This window comes from Ictidomys tridecemlineatus, chromosome 4 (genome assembly GCF_052094955.1).
Source record: "Ictidomys tridecemlineatus isolate mIctTri1 chromosome 4, mIctTri1.hap1, whole genome shotgun sequence".
Taxonomy (NCBI): domain Eukaryota; kingdom Metazoa; phylum Chordata; class Mammalia; order Rodentia; family Sciuridae; genus Ictidomys; species Ictidomys tridecemlineatus.
In genome coordinates this window covers 33,125,207-33,145,174 of record NC_135480.1, presented here as the reverse complement: position 1 = coordinate 33,145,174, position 19,968 = coordinate 33,125,207, and the positions used below count along the sequence as shown (strand labels likewise).

General features: G+C 33.0%; 1 protein-coding gene across 2 annotated transcripts in view; it reads right to left on the bottom strand.

The window, feature by feature from the left end:
- Positions 1 to 19,968, bottom strand: part of Dcdc1 (doublecortin domain containing 1) — a 485,491-nt gene that overhangs the window by 264,923 nt on the left and 200,600 nt on the right. For both annotated transcript variants that reach the window (XM_040284557.2, XM_078046288.1), the window contains one exon: positions 2,937 to 3,029. In XM_040284557.2, coding sequence (XP_040140491.2) covers positions 2,937 to 3,029 — 93 coding nt within the window. The remainder of the gene's footprint in view (positions 1 to 2,936; positions 3,030 to 19,968) is intronic.

Here is a 19,968-nt window from a genome sequence, read left to right as displayed (position 1 = left end):
TGTTTTGTTTTTAGGTTAAAAGTAAACATAATCCAGAATTGTTAAACAAAGACTGAGAGCCTGTGAGCAAAGTATCTCTTCATTTGGAAGCTGCGGTGCAGCATAACTATCAGGGACCCCAAAGTGTGTGGCACCTCTTATTCCTAGCACTTTAACTACTGCCAACTTTTAATAGTTTCCTTGAAGCTTTCCAACACAGATTTAACCTGTTTGCAGGCAGAGGTCCTTTACGTGCTGTTTTTAGACCTACTCAACAACCCCATTCTCATTCCCCTCACAGATGAAGGGAGGGACTATTAAAAATAGAGACATTTTAAGTGTCTTCATAACTTACCTAGCAATACGGATATGGTGAGGGCAACAAGGACAATGTCAACTGTACCTTTTGACATGTGACCCTGCGTTACTGACCTCTAACTACAGGTGTACAATAGACCAAGAGTCCCAACTACTCTGCTTGGAGATCCATCACCAGGTTGGCACCAATGGGAATACTAAGTCAGATGTGTCCTTGAGAGTTACAGAATTCCTCTAATGGCCAACTTTGGCTCAAGGCTATACCAACAGCTTTGCCAAACCTTTCTTGACTACACAATGGTCTAGGATGCTTCCACCCAATCTTACTTGGGGTTAGGTCTGCATTTTTGTCTCACAGATCTCTCAACCTTATCATGCACTCTCATAGGCATTTCTTCTAATAAAATCCTCAGACATTTAATTCCACCTTGGTTTCTTTTTTTCAGAGAATTTAAAATAGCACAATTTTAAAAGGGCAATAATATATTACATACAAATTTCCAAAAACATGTATCATCATCTCAAAGTGGCTGTATGATGTATACATTATTACTCCCAGTTTTATGTGGAAAATTTTATGAAATAAAACAAAATTTTAAGATAAAATTATAGGCAGCAGAAAAGGAACTAAATCTATATGTATATGATGTTTAATTTGGTTTGAGATATGTGCAGAATATTATATTTATGTAAAAACATAATTTCCCTCAAATTTCTCATTTTTCTTTCCATCAGGATTTGACTTTTTTTTGTATGTGAATTAGAGCTAAAACTTGATGTCACAGACTTTTTCTAAACCAAAACACTAGAACTTATGCATCCAAATCAATATAGATGTTTTCCAAGTAATCTCTTAGAAATTATTCTCATAGCCTCTTTGGGGGCACTGCCATTTTTAAAAATAAACTATTTTCATAGATTGCCAAATATATTTAGAGATTATTATACATACACGCACATGCACACTCACTCCTTTTGTAGATATTTAATTTTTGAAGAAAAAAAAAGAAATTTTGAGCCACATAAAGAACTGTACACAAAGAACTCAGAAGAGTTAAATAAACAAACAGATAATGATGATAAAGAAGAAATACCAAAGAAGTATAGATATTATTATATTTGGAGGATGAGACAATTTTTATTTCTAATGTTGCTAACAAGGTGGCATTAAAAATTATATATTTAACATAATTATTATTTTCCTGACCCACTAAACTTTTTAATTTTGATGAAATTGTGATTTTGCATAAATATCAAAGAGCAAAATAATTATAAAGTTTTAAAGGAGAAAAATATTTAATCTGTTATTCTTTTTGATAATTTTCTATTTAATCTCTAATATTAACTGGTTTTGTTAAAGATAATTTTAATTATACTGATGAATCTAGAAAGACATTTGCACTTCTCAAAATTTATGATACACGGCATATTTATTTGAAACTTACTGTAAAATGGAGTAAAACTCTAGCTCTGGTTAACATCTTTTTCAAACACATAGAGAATGATATTTTTAAAATTTATAACTAGTAACTTAGTCTTATAACTTGTTAATATTAGGTAGAATGAGACAGAACCATAACTTAAATCTATGTAACTATTATTTATTAGATTTTAGAAATGATTCAAGTTTAATTTTTCATATGAAATATTCTCTATTGACAATGCCAATCAATGATTACACTATCATATTTAATACCAGACATATATGTCCCAAATATTAATATAGTTTTGTGTAAAGATTGAATTTACACAGAACAATTTGGTGCATTGTATGTGTTCATTTGTTATGAAATATACAGTTAATGAAGAAGATGCAATCACATTGACGACAAACTATTAAAATCCTAAAGCTTGGATAGACTTATTTGCCCAAATGTCAAAATAAAATTGCATGAGAAGCTTATTTTGTAATTTTCACATTATCATGTTCCTTAAGTTGCTTAATGAGTTTATTTACTGACATTAGTATGTGGAAATTAGGAAATTTGTGTTTATTCCTCGGAAAGATTAAATGCTTTTTCATTCTAGAAAACTACTTGAAGACAATTTTCCCCTTTTGTCTTATACTTATTTTGTATTATTCTTTCATTTATGGAATATGCTGTCAATGTCACAGCATGAGCTTTGGAGAGAAGGTTTGATTTAATAGTTCTTCATTACAATATTGCCTACAGAAGCTTATGATTAGCTTCCTTACCATTGACATTGTAAACTACAGTTTTCCCTTGGTAAAGATAACTTTGTTAGAATACCTAAAATTCAGAAAAATAATTCTATTTTTAGATGACAAAACCCCCACAGATTTAGATTTATTAAAATTAAAAAGCAATTTATGTTTTCCCTGTGTTGGCATGTTTTACAATTTTCAATTTCAAGTTACATGTAATAATTTACTAATCGAGGAAATTTATGAGAAAATAGTCATAAGACATTTTTCAGAAAATCCTAATTTGATTCATTGTTTCAAGCACATAATTATTTTTCAGACTGTCCATACCAGTAAAATAAATTTAAGGGTTTTTTTCTATCATATGTTACTGTCAATTAACAATAATTGATTAATACTCAAAGTAAAATTTATCTTAATTTTAAAATTAAATTATTGTTGTTTAAATATAGTTACAAAATAACTCCCTTACTTCTTCTTCTGCTTTATGGTGCTCCTTTGCTGTCATTGAAAGGATAACTTTTTCTGTAATTTTCTCCTTCTTGTCATTGAAAGCCAGGTTCAACTAAAAGAAATTAATAAATGACATGAAAACAAGCACTTTTTACTGACTCCTAATAGCAATATTTTATTCAAACACCTAATTTAGCATAATCTTGAAAGCAATTTATATTAATTTTGCCTGTACATATATGAAAATGAACTTGCTTAGATTGAATAGGAAGTTCATTTTTATATTTAAAACATGTGGCAAACTGAATTTTCACTTCTTTTTTATTGTTTGTAAGATTACCAAACATGAATTTGGGAGGGTAAGTCACTAACTGCAGACATTTGACACTGATTGTTTTTTAAAGCATTTTAAAAATGAACTTTACTTTAAAAAATTTAGACTGATATTCTCTAGTAAAACCTTTAATTGAAAGTAGGGGAAAAGTTGGCTGCTATTACATCAGTTTAAGAAGCCAAAGACATAAAAGTGTCACTCTAGAATGTGACAAATTATGCTATTTCATAACAAAGTATCATGTATCTAAATACCCATTACCTCTAATCTACTCCATTTACACAGTCAGATAAAGGTCGTCTAGTATTGCTCTATTTCTTTATAAATAAATCTTATGGAAATAAAATGTGATTTTCAACAAAATATAAAAGCTAAACTCAATAATATTTACTCAATAGATTGACATTAACAGAAAGAAAGAACAAAAACATGATAGAGACCTCATGAATAGGAATACTAACAACTCTTAAGCAAAGGCCTTGAGAATTGGGCTAAAAATACCATGTTGTAAAGTTTTGTTAATGTTGATGTTATAAGTAAGATTTATCTATTATATATCTGGAAAATCATGTTTGAATTAACATGAATCTTTAATTCATACCCAACGGGAAGAACTGTGCCTCCTTATATTTGGGATAAAGTGGGAGATGTCAATTCAGCAATATGTCTTCCTTAATCTAGCTGTGCATAGAAGCTAGAAAAATAGTGTCAAACCTGTAAACATCCTACCAATGAGATATAGCTCAGTATATCATCAGACATTCTGATTTGGTAAAAGGGTGGGATCCAGAAATCTTTAGATGATCTGATGATTACTGCAGGTAAGGAATTGACACATATTTCTATAAAGGGTCAGTCATTCAACATTTCAGTCTATGGGGTATGGGAGGTGGCATATAGTCTCTGTCTAATTACTCAACTCTGCCATTGTAGTATGAAATAGACAATGCATAAATGAATGAACATAGCTATGCTTCAGTAAAACTTAAACAACAAACAAACAAACAAAAGCAGGTGACAGGTTAAATTTACCCTGCCTTAGGTTGAGAACCACTATAGTTTTGTTTTGTTTTATATCACTATGTAAGACTGGTTTCAGGATGGTTTTCTCCAAGAAATATTTGTTCCTTTGATAAAGTGATACAAGAAACAAAATCTTAAATATGGTGCTCAATTCCACATGTGGAAACCTATGTGTGAACCCTGGTACAACATACTGGTCTCAAGTCTGATTATTTATCAGGGGAGTTTTCATCTCAGGAGGAGAAGGGTATAGAAGACAGCAATTGGAGAACATTCACTACCTTATCATGCTCAAAATTAATTTGCAAGAGCAAAAATTTCAGAGTAGATATTTTTTTTTTCTTAATTTTTTTATTGTTGGTCTTTCAAAACATTACATCTTTCTTAATATATCATGTTTCACAATTTGATTCAGAATGGTTATGAACTTCCATGATTACCCCGTATACAGATTGCTGAATCACATCGGTTACATCCGTTACATTTCCATTGATTTACACATTGCCATTCTAGTGTCTGATGAGTTCTGCTCTCTAACCTATCATCTACTATCCCCCCACCCCTCCCCTCCCCTCCCCTCTTCTCTCTCGACCACCTCTACTGTAAAACATTTATTCCACTTGTGTACTTCTTCCTTACCCCTTACTTCCTCTTGTATGTAATTTTATAAAACCCTGAGGATCACCTTCCCTTTCCCTGCAGATTCCCTTCTCTCTCCATTTCCCTCCCCCCTCTCTTCCCTATTTAATGTTAATCTTCTTCTCCTGCTCTTCGTCCCTACTCTGTCCTTAGTTACTCCCCTTATATCAAAGAAGTCATTAGGCATTTATTTTTTAAGGATTGGCTAGCTTCACTTAGCATAATCTGCTCTAATGCCATCCATTTCCCTCCAAATTCTATGATTTTGTCGTTTCTTAATGCAGAGTAATACTCCATTGTGTATAAATGCCACATTTTTTTTATCCATTCATCTATTGAAGGGCATCTAGGTTGGTTCCACAATCTTGCTATCGTGAATTGTGCTGCTATGAACATCGATGCAGCAGTGTCCCTGTAGCATGCTCTTTTTAAGTCTTTAGGGAATAGACCGAGAAGGGGAATAGCTGGGTCAAATGGTGGTTCCATTCCCAACTTTCCAAGAAATCTCCATACTGCTTTCCAAATTGGCTGCACCATTTTGCAGTCCCACCAACAATGAACAAGTGTACCCTTTTCCCCACATCCTCTCCAGCACTTGTTGTTGTTGGACTTCATGATGGCTGCCAATCTTACTGGAGTGAGATGGTATCTTAGGGTAGTTTTGATTTGCATTTCTCTGACCGCTAGCGATGGTGAGCATTTTTTCATGTACTTGTTGATTGATTGTATGTCCTCCTCTGAGAAGTGTCTCTTCAGGTCCTTGGCCCATTTGTTGATTGGGTTATTTGTTGTCTTATTGTCTAATTTTTTGAGTTCTTTGTATACTCTGGATATTAGGGCTCTATCTGAAGTGTTTGGAGTAAAGATTTGTTCCCAGGATGTAGGCTCCCTGTTTACCTCTCTTATTGTTTCTTTTGCTGAGAAAAAACTTTTTAGTTTGAGTAAGTCCCATTTGTTGATTCTAGCTGTTAACTCTTGTGCTATGGGTGTCCTATTGAGGAATTTGGAGCCCGAACCCACAGTATGTAGATCATAGCCAACTTTTTCTTCTATCAGATGCCGTGTCTCTGATTTAATATCAAGCTCCTTGATCCATTTTGAGTTAACTTTTGTGCATGGTGATAGAAAGGGATTCAGTTTCATTTTGATGCAAATGGATTTCCAATTTTCCCAGCACCATTTGTTGAAGATGCTATCCTTCCTCCATTGCATGCTTTTAGCCCCTTTATCAAATATAAGATAGTTGTAGTTTTGTGGATTGGTTACTGTGTCCTCTATTCTGTACCATTGGTCCACCCGTCTGTTCTGGTACCAGTACCACGCTGACTTTATTACTATTGCTCTGTAGTATAATTTGAGGTCTGGTATCGCTATACCACCTGATTCACACTTCCTGCTTAGCATTGTTTTTGCTATTCTGGGTCTTTTATTATTCCATATGAATTTCATGATTCTTTTATCTATTTCTACAAGAAATGCAGTTGGGATTTTGATTGGCATTGCATTGAACATATAGAGAACTTTTGGTAGTATCGCCATTTTGATGATGTTGGTTCTGCCTATCCATGAACAGGGTATATTTTTCCATCTTCTAAGGTCTTCTTCTATATCTTTCTTTAGGGTTCTGTAGTTTTCATTGTATAAATCTTTCACCTCTTTTGTTCAGAGTAGATATTTTTAAAAAGAGAAAGCAAAACAAAACAAAAACAGAGGCATGAAATTCTTTGTTTCCACAGCAGGTAAGTCAGATTCTAATGAGGTTTCCCAGGGTTATGACATTTAGAACTGCTTCCAAGTAACTATTTAAAAGGTAAAAATTCTTTACCTTTGAAAGCACCACAGTTGGAAAAAGTCATCTCCACTCTAACATTCAAATTCCAAAGAAACACTACACTTGTCTACAGAAGTAGAGGGAAGTATGCATAGAGTCCTATAGGAAAGGCATGCAGTAAGAGTAAGAAATCATCAACAAAAATAAAGATAAATATATGGGGCCTCTTCTGGAAATAGACAAGCCACTCCAAGAGAAATATTTTAATGTGATCATTTAAAGAAAATTATTGAGAGCAAAAGTCAAATGAAGAGTGCATTTTCACCCGAGGTATTAATAATATGCAGTGCTAATAGCATCTTTTCCTCAAAATTCACGACATGATAACAATGGTAGGATTCTTCTCTTCTGTCATTTTTGATGATAATGTCCTGTTTTCTCATTAAGACAAAACTAGTTGCCTTTGATTTGCTGTCCTTATCTCAAATATATGAAATGAAATTTTGTTGATGAAATTGAGATTTTTAAGGTTGATTTTTCATGTGTTGAAGAGGACAAAATGTTCAAAAACTAAAAAGCAAAAGCAAACAGAAAGATAGCTATAGTTTGTATACAACTGTGAAAAAGCAAATGCCCATGAAGTTGAGGGAGGAGAAACCTACTTTGTCCTAAATGTATCTTGCCTCTTTTAAATATGAGCAAATGATCCCAAATATTCATTGTTCACATCAAAATCTAAGAAGCTAAATGGCAAAGTTTAATTCACCATTTTTCCAGGTCTTGCTGGTAAGATTTTAAAACCTGTAACAAACATTAGCCATTTACAATTAAGTTAAAGTTGGGCCCATTCAGTATTAATGGGAACCAAAACAGATAGAACAAGAAATAGACTAGTCAAGAATGATAGCAGAAAGGGAAGAAATAAAAAACATAATGAATTTGTCAAAGAAAACTGAACAAAAATGCTTTTGGGAAATAGTATGTTTAGATAAACAGAAGATAAAATGATTAAATTCACCTCAAACAGTTTAAGAATCAAGAAAATACCTCTACAAAAGTGTTATCAACAGATTCTAATGAAATGACTTGCATTGGTTATGACCTTTCAGACTCTATCTATTTATTTAAAACTATTAACACTAAGATTTCAGGCATTGTTCCTTCTCTAAAATATGAAAAGATCAAAGTTGAATATTATACAAATATATATAAAACATGTGATCCCTTGTGATGTAATTGAAAGTAATCTTAATCTTGAGGAATTCTTGAACATTTATTGACTCAGGAAGCTTTCCCATGGATACCCTAAAGAGGAAAAATGTTAAAATCCTCCTGTTGGAGAAGTACAATTAAAATTGCTGTGAACTTGTGTAATGTGCACCATTAACAGCTAATGACTTTCCTTTTTACCTCCCTCCAAAATATTTTGAAGTTTGTTTACAAAAATCATACAGATTGTATAATAATTTGTATATAATCATCAGATAAAATATATTTTACAGAAAATAACTCAAACTATTGACTCTAGAGTATACTTATTAATATCTTTAGAAAAAGTACAATAATTTAAACTAGGGGTATGTTCTGTTCATATAATGCATATCAACATTTCACATAGGTACTAGCAGAAGGAGAAAAGCCTATTAGCCCAACCAAATGCCTGTGGCTCTGAATTGTGGTTCTCTGAGTCATTTTTTCCTGTGGTCAGAACAATTACTGATTCAATTGTGAAGTACATGTTATGTATAATGCCCTTGGTAAATCAACATGATCTGACAAGAAAAATGAATCTACATATCAGAAATCTAAGCTTTTCACCAGTAACTATTGATCTATTAGTAAAATATTTGATCCATATTTTACATACAGATCAATACAGGCAATACAGTTTAGCATAAGCAATGGGATAATCAGCCTTCATACATATTGACAAGTTTCCCAATGGCCTGTTAATATACAAAAGACTGGGACAAATTACTTATTTATATATACAAAACATGGTTATAAAGGCCAGCTGCAGGTATTTTTTTGGAAAGTGCATTTTAATAAGGTCCTATTCAGTTATAGAACAAATGGGGAAGAAGTAGTTTGCACTACAGAGTTTGGCGCAAGAGCTTTCTCTTTTTCTAACCACGAAATCAATCATTTGTCCAGACTGTGGGAGTCAGAGTTAGTTACTGAAAAGAGCTCCGTATATAAACAAGTCAATAACTCATTGTGTGTTATTGTCCAGCTGAAGAAGTCGGCTTTCAAAAAGCTGCCCCTGCTTCTCTCAGAATGAATGTCACTGTATTCAGAGACTGGGAGAGTCTTTTGTTTCTCACCATTGCTGGCTGCCATTTATGTATGGGAACGGGAGGTAGCTGCTGGGAGAGCAGGGGAAGCTACTATTTCCTATCATAGATATCCAAGAAAACCCCTGAATTTCATCAGCTTAAATATTTGTATCTGGAAATGCATATTGAAATTGATAAAGAGTGGCCACACACAAAAAAATTGGCAAATTATTAAATGATAGAGACTCTACCCTTTTAAATTGGATAAGGCTGAAATTTTGGGCTCCCTACCTGTCAAAATTCAGGCTATGAAGTGAAAAGTTTGAATATATAAAATCTAACTAATGAACAGGACAACATGCCAAATAAATACTATCTGTTTTTGCCATAAACAGGTTGATTCTTTTTTTTTTTTTTTAAAGAGAGAGAGAGAGAAGAGTTTTTTTTTAATATTTATTTTTTAGTTCTCGGCAGACACAACATCTTTGTTTGTATGTGGTGCTGAGGATCGAACCCAGGCCGCACGCATGTCAGGTGAGCGCGCTACCGCTTGAGCCACATCCCCAGCCCCAACAGGTTGATTCTTGAGACCCTTTATGGGTTTTCAAAAGGTGAGTGTGTGAGCCCATATATTTATACACTTCTTTTACTCATGTTTATTAAAAATAAATATGAATCCATAAAGAAAGTATTATATTTTGGAAAGGTTAATAGAACTTCTTTAAGGAAAGATTTCATGTACCCAATATTTGTGGTAAACTAAGAAAATTCCAACTATCTCTGACTTAAAAGTTAATTAAAATATTCTTTATAATTCAAAGTGTTCCTAAATTCATAAGACAAACATTATCATAATTTCATTTATTTTATCCTACTATTTGATAAGTAGTTTCCATTTATTCAGGATCAGACCAAGAAATGTGAAGAAGCACAGAGCAGGTTTTAAGGTTCACAATTAGGTTGAGCAAATAATAAACATAAGTGAATCTGTTTATTAAATGAAATCTGAAATCTGCTGAAATCTGCAAGTGAAATCTAAATTCTCAATTAGATAAAGTTGTAGCAGTAGGCAAAGAGGACATTAAGAACTTTAGCTACATTCAATTGATCCCAGTTCCCCTCACTGTTTAGAAAAATCACAGCATTAAGTAATATGACATGCTTTCACAAGCAACAAGCTATACTAGATATCATCCTAGATACAAATAGGTCAATAGCAAATTATCATAAGGTTGAGAAGATGATTTTTTAAAAAAACTAATAAAAAATGAGAAACACTATTTGGCATGAGGTGGACCATAATTGCTAAATGGATGTATAATAATACAGTCTACAAGTATTAATGCCAAAAATATTAAGGGTTGTAGTGATTGGAGATGAAGAGGTATAAATGTTAAGTAGTATCTGGGTAGGAAAAGGAGAAAGGAGTGGTAATAAAAAGTTTTTATTGCTATTTTTTAGTATAAATATTATTATTAATTACATGATTAATTTAGTTCTAAGTAGAATTAGTGAAGTGGCTTTACATGGCATTGAGATGGGGAAGAGAAAAGACCAGCTGAGCCTTTAGGGATAAGCAGAGGAAAAAAAGGCATAGCTGATTCAATCAGCAAATCAATGGTCTGATTAGAAGGAATGTTTCATACAGAAGAATAGAGGCTAGACAGTGTGAACCCATACTTAATCTATTTATGAATTCAAATATAATAGGGAAGGTTACATGTCAAGTACCTTGTACTATAATGAGGACAGAGTCAAGGACTCAGTTCTTAGCTCTACAATGCCTCAGCTCCATCCTCTCAAGCTACACATATTTTAACTCCAGTCTTACAGATGTCTAAGAAGTCCAGACCTAGTTCCCACTTTCAACAAGGTAGTCTCACTTAAGTTCCTTTATAAAGAAATTCAAGAGTGTTCCTTCTAGTCATGGAGTGAGAGCTGAAATTCCTCCAATTCAAAATTGACTATGAACTCTGGCTCTTCCCTGATAGTTCTGAGCCAACAAGGCAGTAATGATGGCTAATATGGCCCAGGTTTCCAAAGCAAGAATCCCTCTTCCATCCTTGCTATGCCTTTGAAAAAAGCTACTTTTTCAATGTCTGTAGCTTCTTGAGGACAGTTTAAGAGAGAATTTATAAAAGAAGTTATTAAAATATTTAATAACTGGTAAACTGATGCATAACAATCATTTTGAAATTAATATTTTTAAATTGTTATAATTTGTCTAATAGGAGGCAAAAGAGAATTCTCCATAATACTTTAAATGGAACTGATTTGACAATCAAAGATACATAAATTGCTCTTTTCTTTTTTTTTTAACTCATCATAAATTCTAGCCCTTCCACATTCTCTAGGGACAAAAGTGCCAAGTTAGCCCTGATTCAGTAGTCAGATGATAACTTTCTGCCTAGATATTCTATTATAGTGAGAAAAGCCACATCCTCTAAACTGAGTTCATCTTTCCCTGCCAAACTCTCTACTCCATTTCTCCCACTAGGCAGTTTTGAGGAACTGTGCTTCCCTGGCCAAAGGGTGAGCCTCTGAGCTCAGTCAGACCAAACAACTTCTCTTAGGAGAAGCAGTTTTATGCCATCTGAGACATAAAAGTTTAGAAATAATCTGTCCCATTAGCAGCACCTTAAATAAATTGTTCCTTAGATCCAACTGTCCCTACTCTTTCTTTAGCCCCTTCTCTTGAATCCCATGTGCTACCTACCATGTACCATCCTATTAAAGTCTAGTTTTGCCTAGGTTATCCTGAAACAGGTCCTATTGACAACAAGCAATAAACCCTAACAAGTTACACATTGTTACTTTAGTGAATGAGTTTCTATTCCTTGAATACTCTAAGTATTCAACTCAAATATATTAATCACATCACAAGTTTAATGCCTTCCTTCATATATTACAATGAGTAAAATATCAGGAGTAATTGTTTAAAAGTCATCAACATGGTTTTCTTTTAGGCCGAATCCAGACATCCCTAGGATTTATGACAAAAATATTGTTTCTGCTATGTACAATGAAATTGTATAACAAGAAACTGTAACTATTGCAAACAAGGCTTTTACTTTGAGAGAGAATTTGCTTTTCAAGAACACCCTTCACTTCTCACAATTAGCATAAAAACAGCTAAACTTAGAAGATACCCCATAAGTCCACTCTTCAAGTTGACTGTGAAGCCTTTGCTGCCATCAGGAATAAAGAAGATAAAGAAAAATAGAAAGTAAAATCCCATTTCCTTCTGTCCTAGAGGAAATATAAGAAGTCCCAGAGAGGGAGGCAGGAAATGAAGACAGAAGAGTAATTGCAATTATTATTAAAATCCTAATGACATTCTTCATAGAACTAGAAAAAAACAGTTGTAAAATTCATTTGGAAAAATAAGAGACCCAGAATAGGCAAAGCAATCCTTAGCAAGAAGAGTGAAGGAGGAGGCATCACAATGTCAGACCTTGAACTATACTACAGAGCAACAGTAACAAAAACAGGATGGTGTTGGCACCAAAACAGACATGTAGACCAATGTGCAAAACAGAAGACACAGACAAATTCAGATAAATACAGTTATCTCATACCATAAAAAGGCACTAAAAAGCATACATTGGAGAAAAGATAGCGTCTTCAACAAATGGTGGTGGGAAAACTCGAAATCCACATGTAGCAAAATGAAATTAAACCTCTATCTCTCACCCTGCACAAAAATCAACTCAAAGAGGATCAAAGATGTAGGCACTAGAATAGAGACCCTGTGCCTAATAGAAGAAAAAGTAGGCCCAAATTTTCATCATGTCAGCTTAGGACCTGACTTCCTTAACAAGATTCTTAAAGCACAAGAAGTAAAATTAAAAATCAATAAATGGGATAGATTCAAACTAAAAGTTTATTCTCAGCAAAATAAACAATAACATGAAAAGAGAGCCTAAAGAAAAAATCTTTACTACAAGCACCTCAGATACAGCACTAATCTCCAGGATGTATAGAGAACCCAAAAATCTTAACACACACACACACAAACAAATAACCCAATCAATAAACAGGCTAAGGAACTTAACAGGCACTTCACATATCAATCAGTAAACATATGGGAAAATGTTAATCATCTCCAGAAATTAGAGAAATGCATATCAAAACAACTCTAAGATTTCATCTCACTCCTGTCAGAATGGCAATTATCAAGAATATAAGCAATAATAAGTTTTGGTAAGGATGTAGGGGGAAAGATACATTCATACACTGATTGTGTGGGACTGCAAATTGGTGCAACCACTTTGAGAGCAGTATGGAGATTCCTCAGAAAACTTGAAATGGAACCACAATTTGACCCAGCTATCCCACTCCTCAGTTTATTCCCAAAGGATTTAAAAATTAGCATACTACAGTGACACAGCCACATTAATGTTTATAGTAGCTCAATTCACAATAACTAAACTCTGGTACCAATCTAGATATCCTTCAACAGATGAATGGATTAAAAATGTGATACATATACACAATGAGATATTATTCAGACTTAAAGAAAAATGAAATTATGGCATTTGTAGGTAAATTGATGGAACTAAAGAACATCATTCTAAATGAACTAAGCCAATCCCAAAAAAGTCAAAGGCCAAATGTTTTCTCTGATAAGTGGATGCTGATCCATAATTGTGGTATGGGGAGAGAATGAAGGAACTTTGGATTGTGAAGAGGGGAGCAAGGGGAGGGGTAAGGCTATAGGGATGGGAAGGACAGTAGAATGAGACAGACATTATTACCCTATATATATGTATAATTACACTATTAGTGTGACTCTGTTACATGTACATCCAGAGGAATGAGGAGTTGTGCTCCATTTGTATACAATGTGTAAAAATGCATTCAACTGTCATGTATAACTGATTAGAATAAATTTTTAAAAAATAGAAGGGAAACCAGTAGAACAGAAGAAGGTGATGGGGGAGGGAGGGAAAGTACTGAGGAATGAAATTGATCAAATTATACTGTTTTATTATGTTCATGTATGAATATATTGTAACAAATCCTACTATTGTGTATATTATAATGTGCCAATAAAAAAATTAAAATAATAAGAAGAGTAAATCTTATGTCCTTTCCATAGGGTGTGGCTAGAGAAGGGAGACAACTGTCTGAAAGTCAAAAACGGTTCCTAAAGGAGAGAGTCTCCTACTCCCCTCCTCTCAATCTGGAGCACAGAAAGAATTGTCCTTTAGCAACAAGGATATAGCTACATCAACAAGATGGCTTGGCATGGGCAAGCACAGTGAAGCCTGAGCTTTAGATTTCTAAGATCGTCTTTGGTTTCTGTGTGCCTTAAGTCATGGAAATAGATAGAGTTAAACTGGGAAGTCTGCCTAAGTTATTAGCACAGTGAGGGCAAGTGGCTCTATAGCAAGGGAAGCACCAGAGACCACTCAAGTGAAGGTCAAATGTGACTTAGCCAGACCTTCGAAGAAGTCACTAAAGTCACCAATATCAAAGGAAGTTAAGTTTAAGTTAGATCATCCAAGAACTATCACCAAAGAAAATGTCAGAGCCAAAGGAATACGCTAGAGCATCCAGCAACCAGATGAGTATGGGATGTCTTTCCAACGATCAGCAGCTGCCATGCCAATACATACATTCCAATAGGCCAGCATGGCGTCTGGGGTTCCTTTCTTCCAATGTCTTGAGAATATGAAAGCCATACAACTCCTTATTTCATATACTGCCTTAAGAAAAACAACAGGGACTGGGCATGGTGGTACACACCTATAATCCCCGAGATATTTGAGAGGCTGAGACAGGAGAATTGGCAAGTTCAAGATCAGTCCTAGAAACTTAAGCAAAACCCTCAACAACTTAGTGAGACCCTGTGTCAAAATAAAATGTTAAAAAGGGTTAGGGATATAGCTCAATGGTTAAGGGCCCTGGTTTAGAACACCAGTACCAAAAAAATATTTAAAAAGACTGCATAATATGTAAGTGTTCAAAATTTAAATAAACCTGTAGATTAGAATATCATCATTTATTTAAAACAATCCTATTAATTACTCAATAATAAAAATTTAAAAATTAGGTCTCAAGAATAAATAACATTTAAAATATACACATCAATATATAAGAAGAATATATCTCAAAATATTGGTATCAACTGCTCAAAGCATGAGATTATGGGTGGTGTAACACTCTGTTTTCTTATTCACATCAGCTTATCTCTACTTACTAAATTTTCTACCATATCTACCTATTTATTCACATATGCATTATTATTGCAATATTTCAGCTTTTCTTATTACCTTACTATTATATTCTTATTCTTATTCTTATTCTTCTTATTATTATTATTATCACCTTATCTTATTATTTCCTTATTAAGTCAGTATGTCTAACTTAATAAGGAAATAATAAGGTGATGAGTACATTTTTATTTTCCATTCTCTGTCCATATTTTCTCTATAATAATGGTTTTTTTTTTTACTAATTTATCTCAATCTTTAAAACAAACTATAACTCAAAGGAAAACCTACAATTTTGGAAAATAGACAAAAATGTTTTTTAAAAAACACTATCACCTTTGCTTTCAAAATTACTAACAGCTTATTAAATTTCTTTGAGAATAAAAAAAGAAAGTAGTGTCAATTAATGCAGCACAATAGAAGGCCTTTGAATTATTATTTAAAATTGAATATTTACTGCTTCTTAAGAGTGAACTGAGAAGACAAATTAAAGCAGAGACAAGGATAGACTCCCCGTCACATGGTTCTGAGTGCTTAGATATATTGCATTATTCAGTCTTAAAAAAATCTCAGTTGTGTAAGCGATGCTTAAAAGAAGTTAAGTAATTTGCTCATGAATGCAAGGCAAAGAAAATTGAAGAACTGGGATTCAAATCCAGGCATGTCTGACTTCAGCATTCATGATTTTTAATTATGTCTTGGGTACATAAAAAAAAACCCAGGATAAATAAAGGAAGGAAATAACTAGACAGTAACAGACAAATTGGCAATTTTTCTTCCACATTGAAGGATAATACCTTACTATTACCTTATTATTTGAGATATGAAAGTGCAGAGTCAAAATCACAATTTCATTAATATGAACTTATTTTTTGTAAAATTAATGAGAAAACTAATTTCATTTGGAGGCACTAGTCTAGAATTTACTTTTGAGTGTTTTACACGAAAAGGAACCGGATTAAGATCCACTGACTGTCAGTAATTATTGCTGAAACTCATTAAAGTAATTTACCTAGCCTCTACTTTGTCTCTAAGATTTTTAAAAAATAACATCAATGTCATTTTTTTCATTTAAAAACATCTATTAATATATTCTAATATAATCAATACATTCATTAGTATCCAGAGATTTTTTTCTATGCACGTATGTCAAAATAAAAGTATAGGTAAAATATATTAACTTTATGTTATAGAAATATCATGTTGCCATATTATTTGACAACTTGCTTTTACTGCATAGCAATGTCTTCAAATGTTCCTTTTAAATGTCTTAAGCATATCATAACTATCTAGTCACAATTATTGGTCAATAGGTACAAAGTTTCAATTTGGAGAAATAAGTTTTAGTGATCTATTGTATAGCATGGTGACTTTTTAATAATAATGTGTATTTCAAAATTGATAAGAATAGATTTAAAATGTTTTCATCATAAAGCAATGATAAATATGTGAGGTGATGGATTATTAATTAGCTTTGTTTAATCATTAAATAATGTATCCATATATCACAATATTCATTGTGATATATATATATATATATAATTAGTCAATTAAAAGTAAAAGAATTTTTTAGAAAATTTCATTCAGACTAGCTCAAAATTTTAGTTTCATTACTGATTTAAAGTTTTCTCTAATCAGAGTACAAACTAGATTTTCTTACAATAAATTTAGGATAAAGATAGAAACACATTGTTCATTTTCATACTTCTTCAGCTCTTTTGCTGCTGGAGACACATAATTTTTGCTCCATTCTATTGGAGAGAATTTAATCTGGTAAGAAGATGGAGAAGACTGATTCTAATGGAAGGCTTATAGAGGAGTGACCATGTGATCTACTCTTAACCAGGACATGCTTGAGTAAATCAGACTGAGTTAACAAGTGAACTCTAAGACTGTTCTGGGAAAATTCTCTTCCTCTATTTCTATTTTTTTAATAAAGTCCTCTATAATTTTCCTCCAGTTGCCTTTTGTGAGACAATCTGTCATCTCCTTTGTATTATCGAAATGGTGTATTCATCACTTTAACATCAGCTCACACAATTGTTGAAATTATTTATTTCTTATCTTTCCACTATACCAGGGTATGCCTGTATATTTCATTCTGCTCTCTTGGCCATTTTTGTGTTTACTGATCATGTTCCCCTTCCATTTGGTCTTGGTTTAAAGATAACAATTATGGAAAACCCTGCCACTATGGGATGGGGAAATTGGCTCAACCCTGACAAATCACAGAACTGCCTAACTGTAAACTGGAGAATTCCTCCCAAAGCTGCCTTGTCAGCTCCCTTTTGGAATAGCAGTTGACAAACTGCATCTGAAAAGAAACAGATAGTAAACAGACTTTGCAAACCAAGAGACAAAAAAAAAAAAAAAAAACAAGGACAAAAAGTAGAAACAGAAATAACAATGGAAAAAAGCAATTTCCATAACTGACTATCAAAGTTCAAAATATAATAATGGATTATAATACTTTCAAATGCAGTTTCAACAATGAGAAGAATGAAATTCTTCATTGAAATTCAAAACCAGTGTTCTTTCTCATCAAATTTTTTATAAATATTAAATTTTATAAATATTCAACTGTGAAAAACATTCTCAAGTTTGTGATCACATCAAACAAGTGGAAAGTCAGATTTGGCCCACAGGCATAGCAACTCTGTACTATGCTTCATTCATTAAGAGCAGCATGGTCTAGCAAAACTTGAACATGAGTACATATGTCATGTTAAATTTTCTAGTGGACACATAAAATAGATTAAAAGAAAGTTAAAGAACTTTGTAACTAAATAGCAAAAGTAAGGCCCTGGGTTCAGTTCTCAGCACTGTGGAAAAACAATATTTTAAAAATGGAGTTTGTTTTATTTGTATTGTATTTAATTAAATATTAGTATATAAAATGTAATCAATACAAAAATTATTAATGGATTATTTTGTTGTCTCTTTTCACAACAAATATTTAAAGTCTAGTATAAATTTTATACTTGCAACATGCTTGAATTTGGACTAGTCACATGTCAACTACAGCACAGCTCTAGAGGACAGGTCTGTGTCACGGGCTAAGCATGTTATGTATAAGTGAGACAAGTACATCATACAGAATCTGTGTTACAATGAAGACTTTGAATCTGTCTCTAAAGATGGCAAATGCTACTCTGTTCCAGAAAATGTGTTTGCATGAAAAATGGTGATAACGTTTTCTCAGACGATCATCATTTTCTCAGAAATAAGAAATCTAGGAATTTAGTGTAAAATCTCCTGACCTCTAGATGTAAACAACTAATTTTTTAAAAAAAATTATACACAGTCTATAGTCAAACAATTTAAATCTGCATACTAAATATGGTCCTGACCTCCAAATTTATGCCAATTCATGCCTTTCTTTTTAGCATCTGAACTATATTGTACATAAGTGGCTCAATAAATTTGAAGACTTTCAAGTAAAGACAATAAATATTTTCAAATAAAATATTTACTTTATTTTAATAATGTCAAAGGAATGATAATGGATGATAATAAAAACAAGCACATACACATTTCCAACTGTCTTATAAAATATAAGGTTACATCCTGACATTATTCAAAGAATAGTATTTCAAAGAATAAAATTCTGCAGCTGAAAGTAGTCATAACAACCACAAACAGCCAAAAGGCAGAAGCAACCCAAATATCTTTCAATGAATAGATGGGTTAAAAAAAATGTGGTACATACATACTATGGAATATTATTCAGCACCAAAAGGAAGAATAAACCTTGAAGATACTATGCCAAGTGAAATAAGCCAGTCACAAAATGACAAAACGGTGATTCCATTTATATGCATTACCTAGAGTAATCAAATTCATGAGACAGAAAAATGGAGGTTCCCAGGGCTGAGGGCAGGGATGAATGGAGAGTTAATGTTTAATGGGTTCAGTTTCAGTTTAGGAGGATAAAAAATATCTGAGAAGCTTAGGGGTGAGAGCTGCAGAACGAAAATGCTACTTAATTCCATAGAACTATAGAGTTTAAAATGTTTAAATTATGAGCTATGGCATGTGTGAGGCCCTGTGCTCAATCCTAGCATTGAGGTGAAAAAAAGATTAAAATAGAAATTTTGTTACAGTATTTTACCATAATAAAAAAATAACTATAATATATTTTAATTAAAAAACACATTTTAATTGATAAAATGCATAAATATTTGTGATATACAACATGACGTTTTGAAATGTGTACACATTGTGGAATGGCTACTGACCCATGCCTCATCTCACGTACTTCCCATCTTTTTGTGATGAAAATACTTAAAATTTATTCTCTTAGTATTTTTACATATATAGTACATTGTTATTAACTATAGTAATAATGTTTTGTTTTGTTTTAGTCCTGGGGATTGAACCCAAGGACACTTTTATAGTTTAGATGATAGGAGTCCCCAAAAGCTCATATGTAAGACAATGCTACCAAGGTTAGAGGTAAAATGATTGGGTTATGAGAGTTTTAACCCAATCAGTGTATTAATCCCCTGATAAGGATTAACTGGGTGGTAACTGTGTGCAGGTAGGTTGTGGCTGGAGGAGCAGGGTCAGTGCAGGCCTTTGGGGTTTATATTTTGTCTGTGGTGAGCAGAGCTCTCTTTGTCTCTCTAAGCTTCCTGGTGCCATGTACCCAGCTGTTTTCCTCCATCACACCCTTCTGTCATAATGTGTCGCCCCATCTTGGGCCCCAAAGAATGGAGTTGGCTGACTATGGACTGAGACCTCTGAAACCAGGAGCCCAAAATACATTTTTCTTCCTTTACAATCATTCT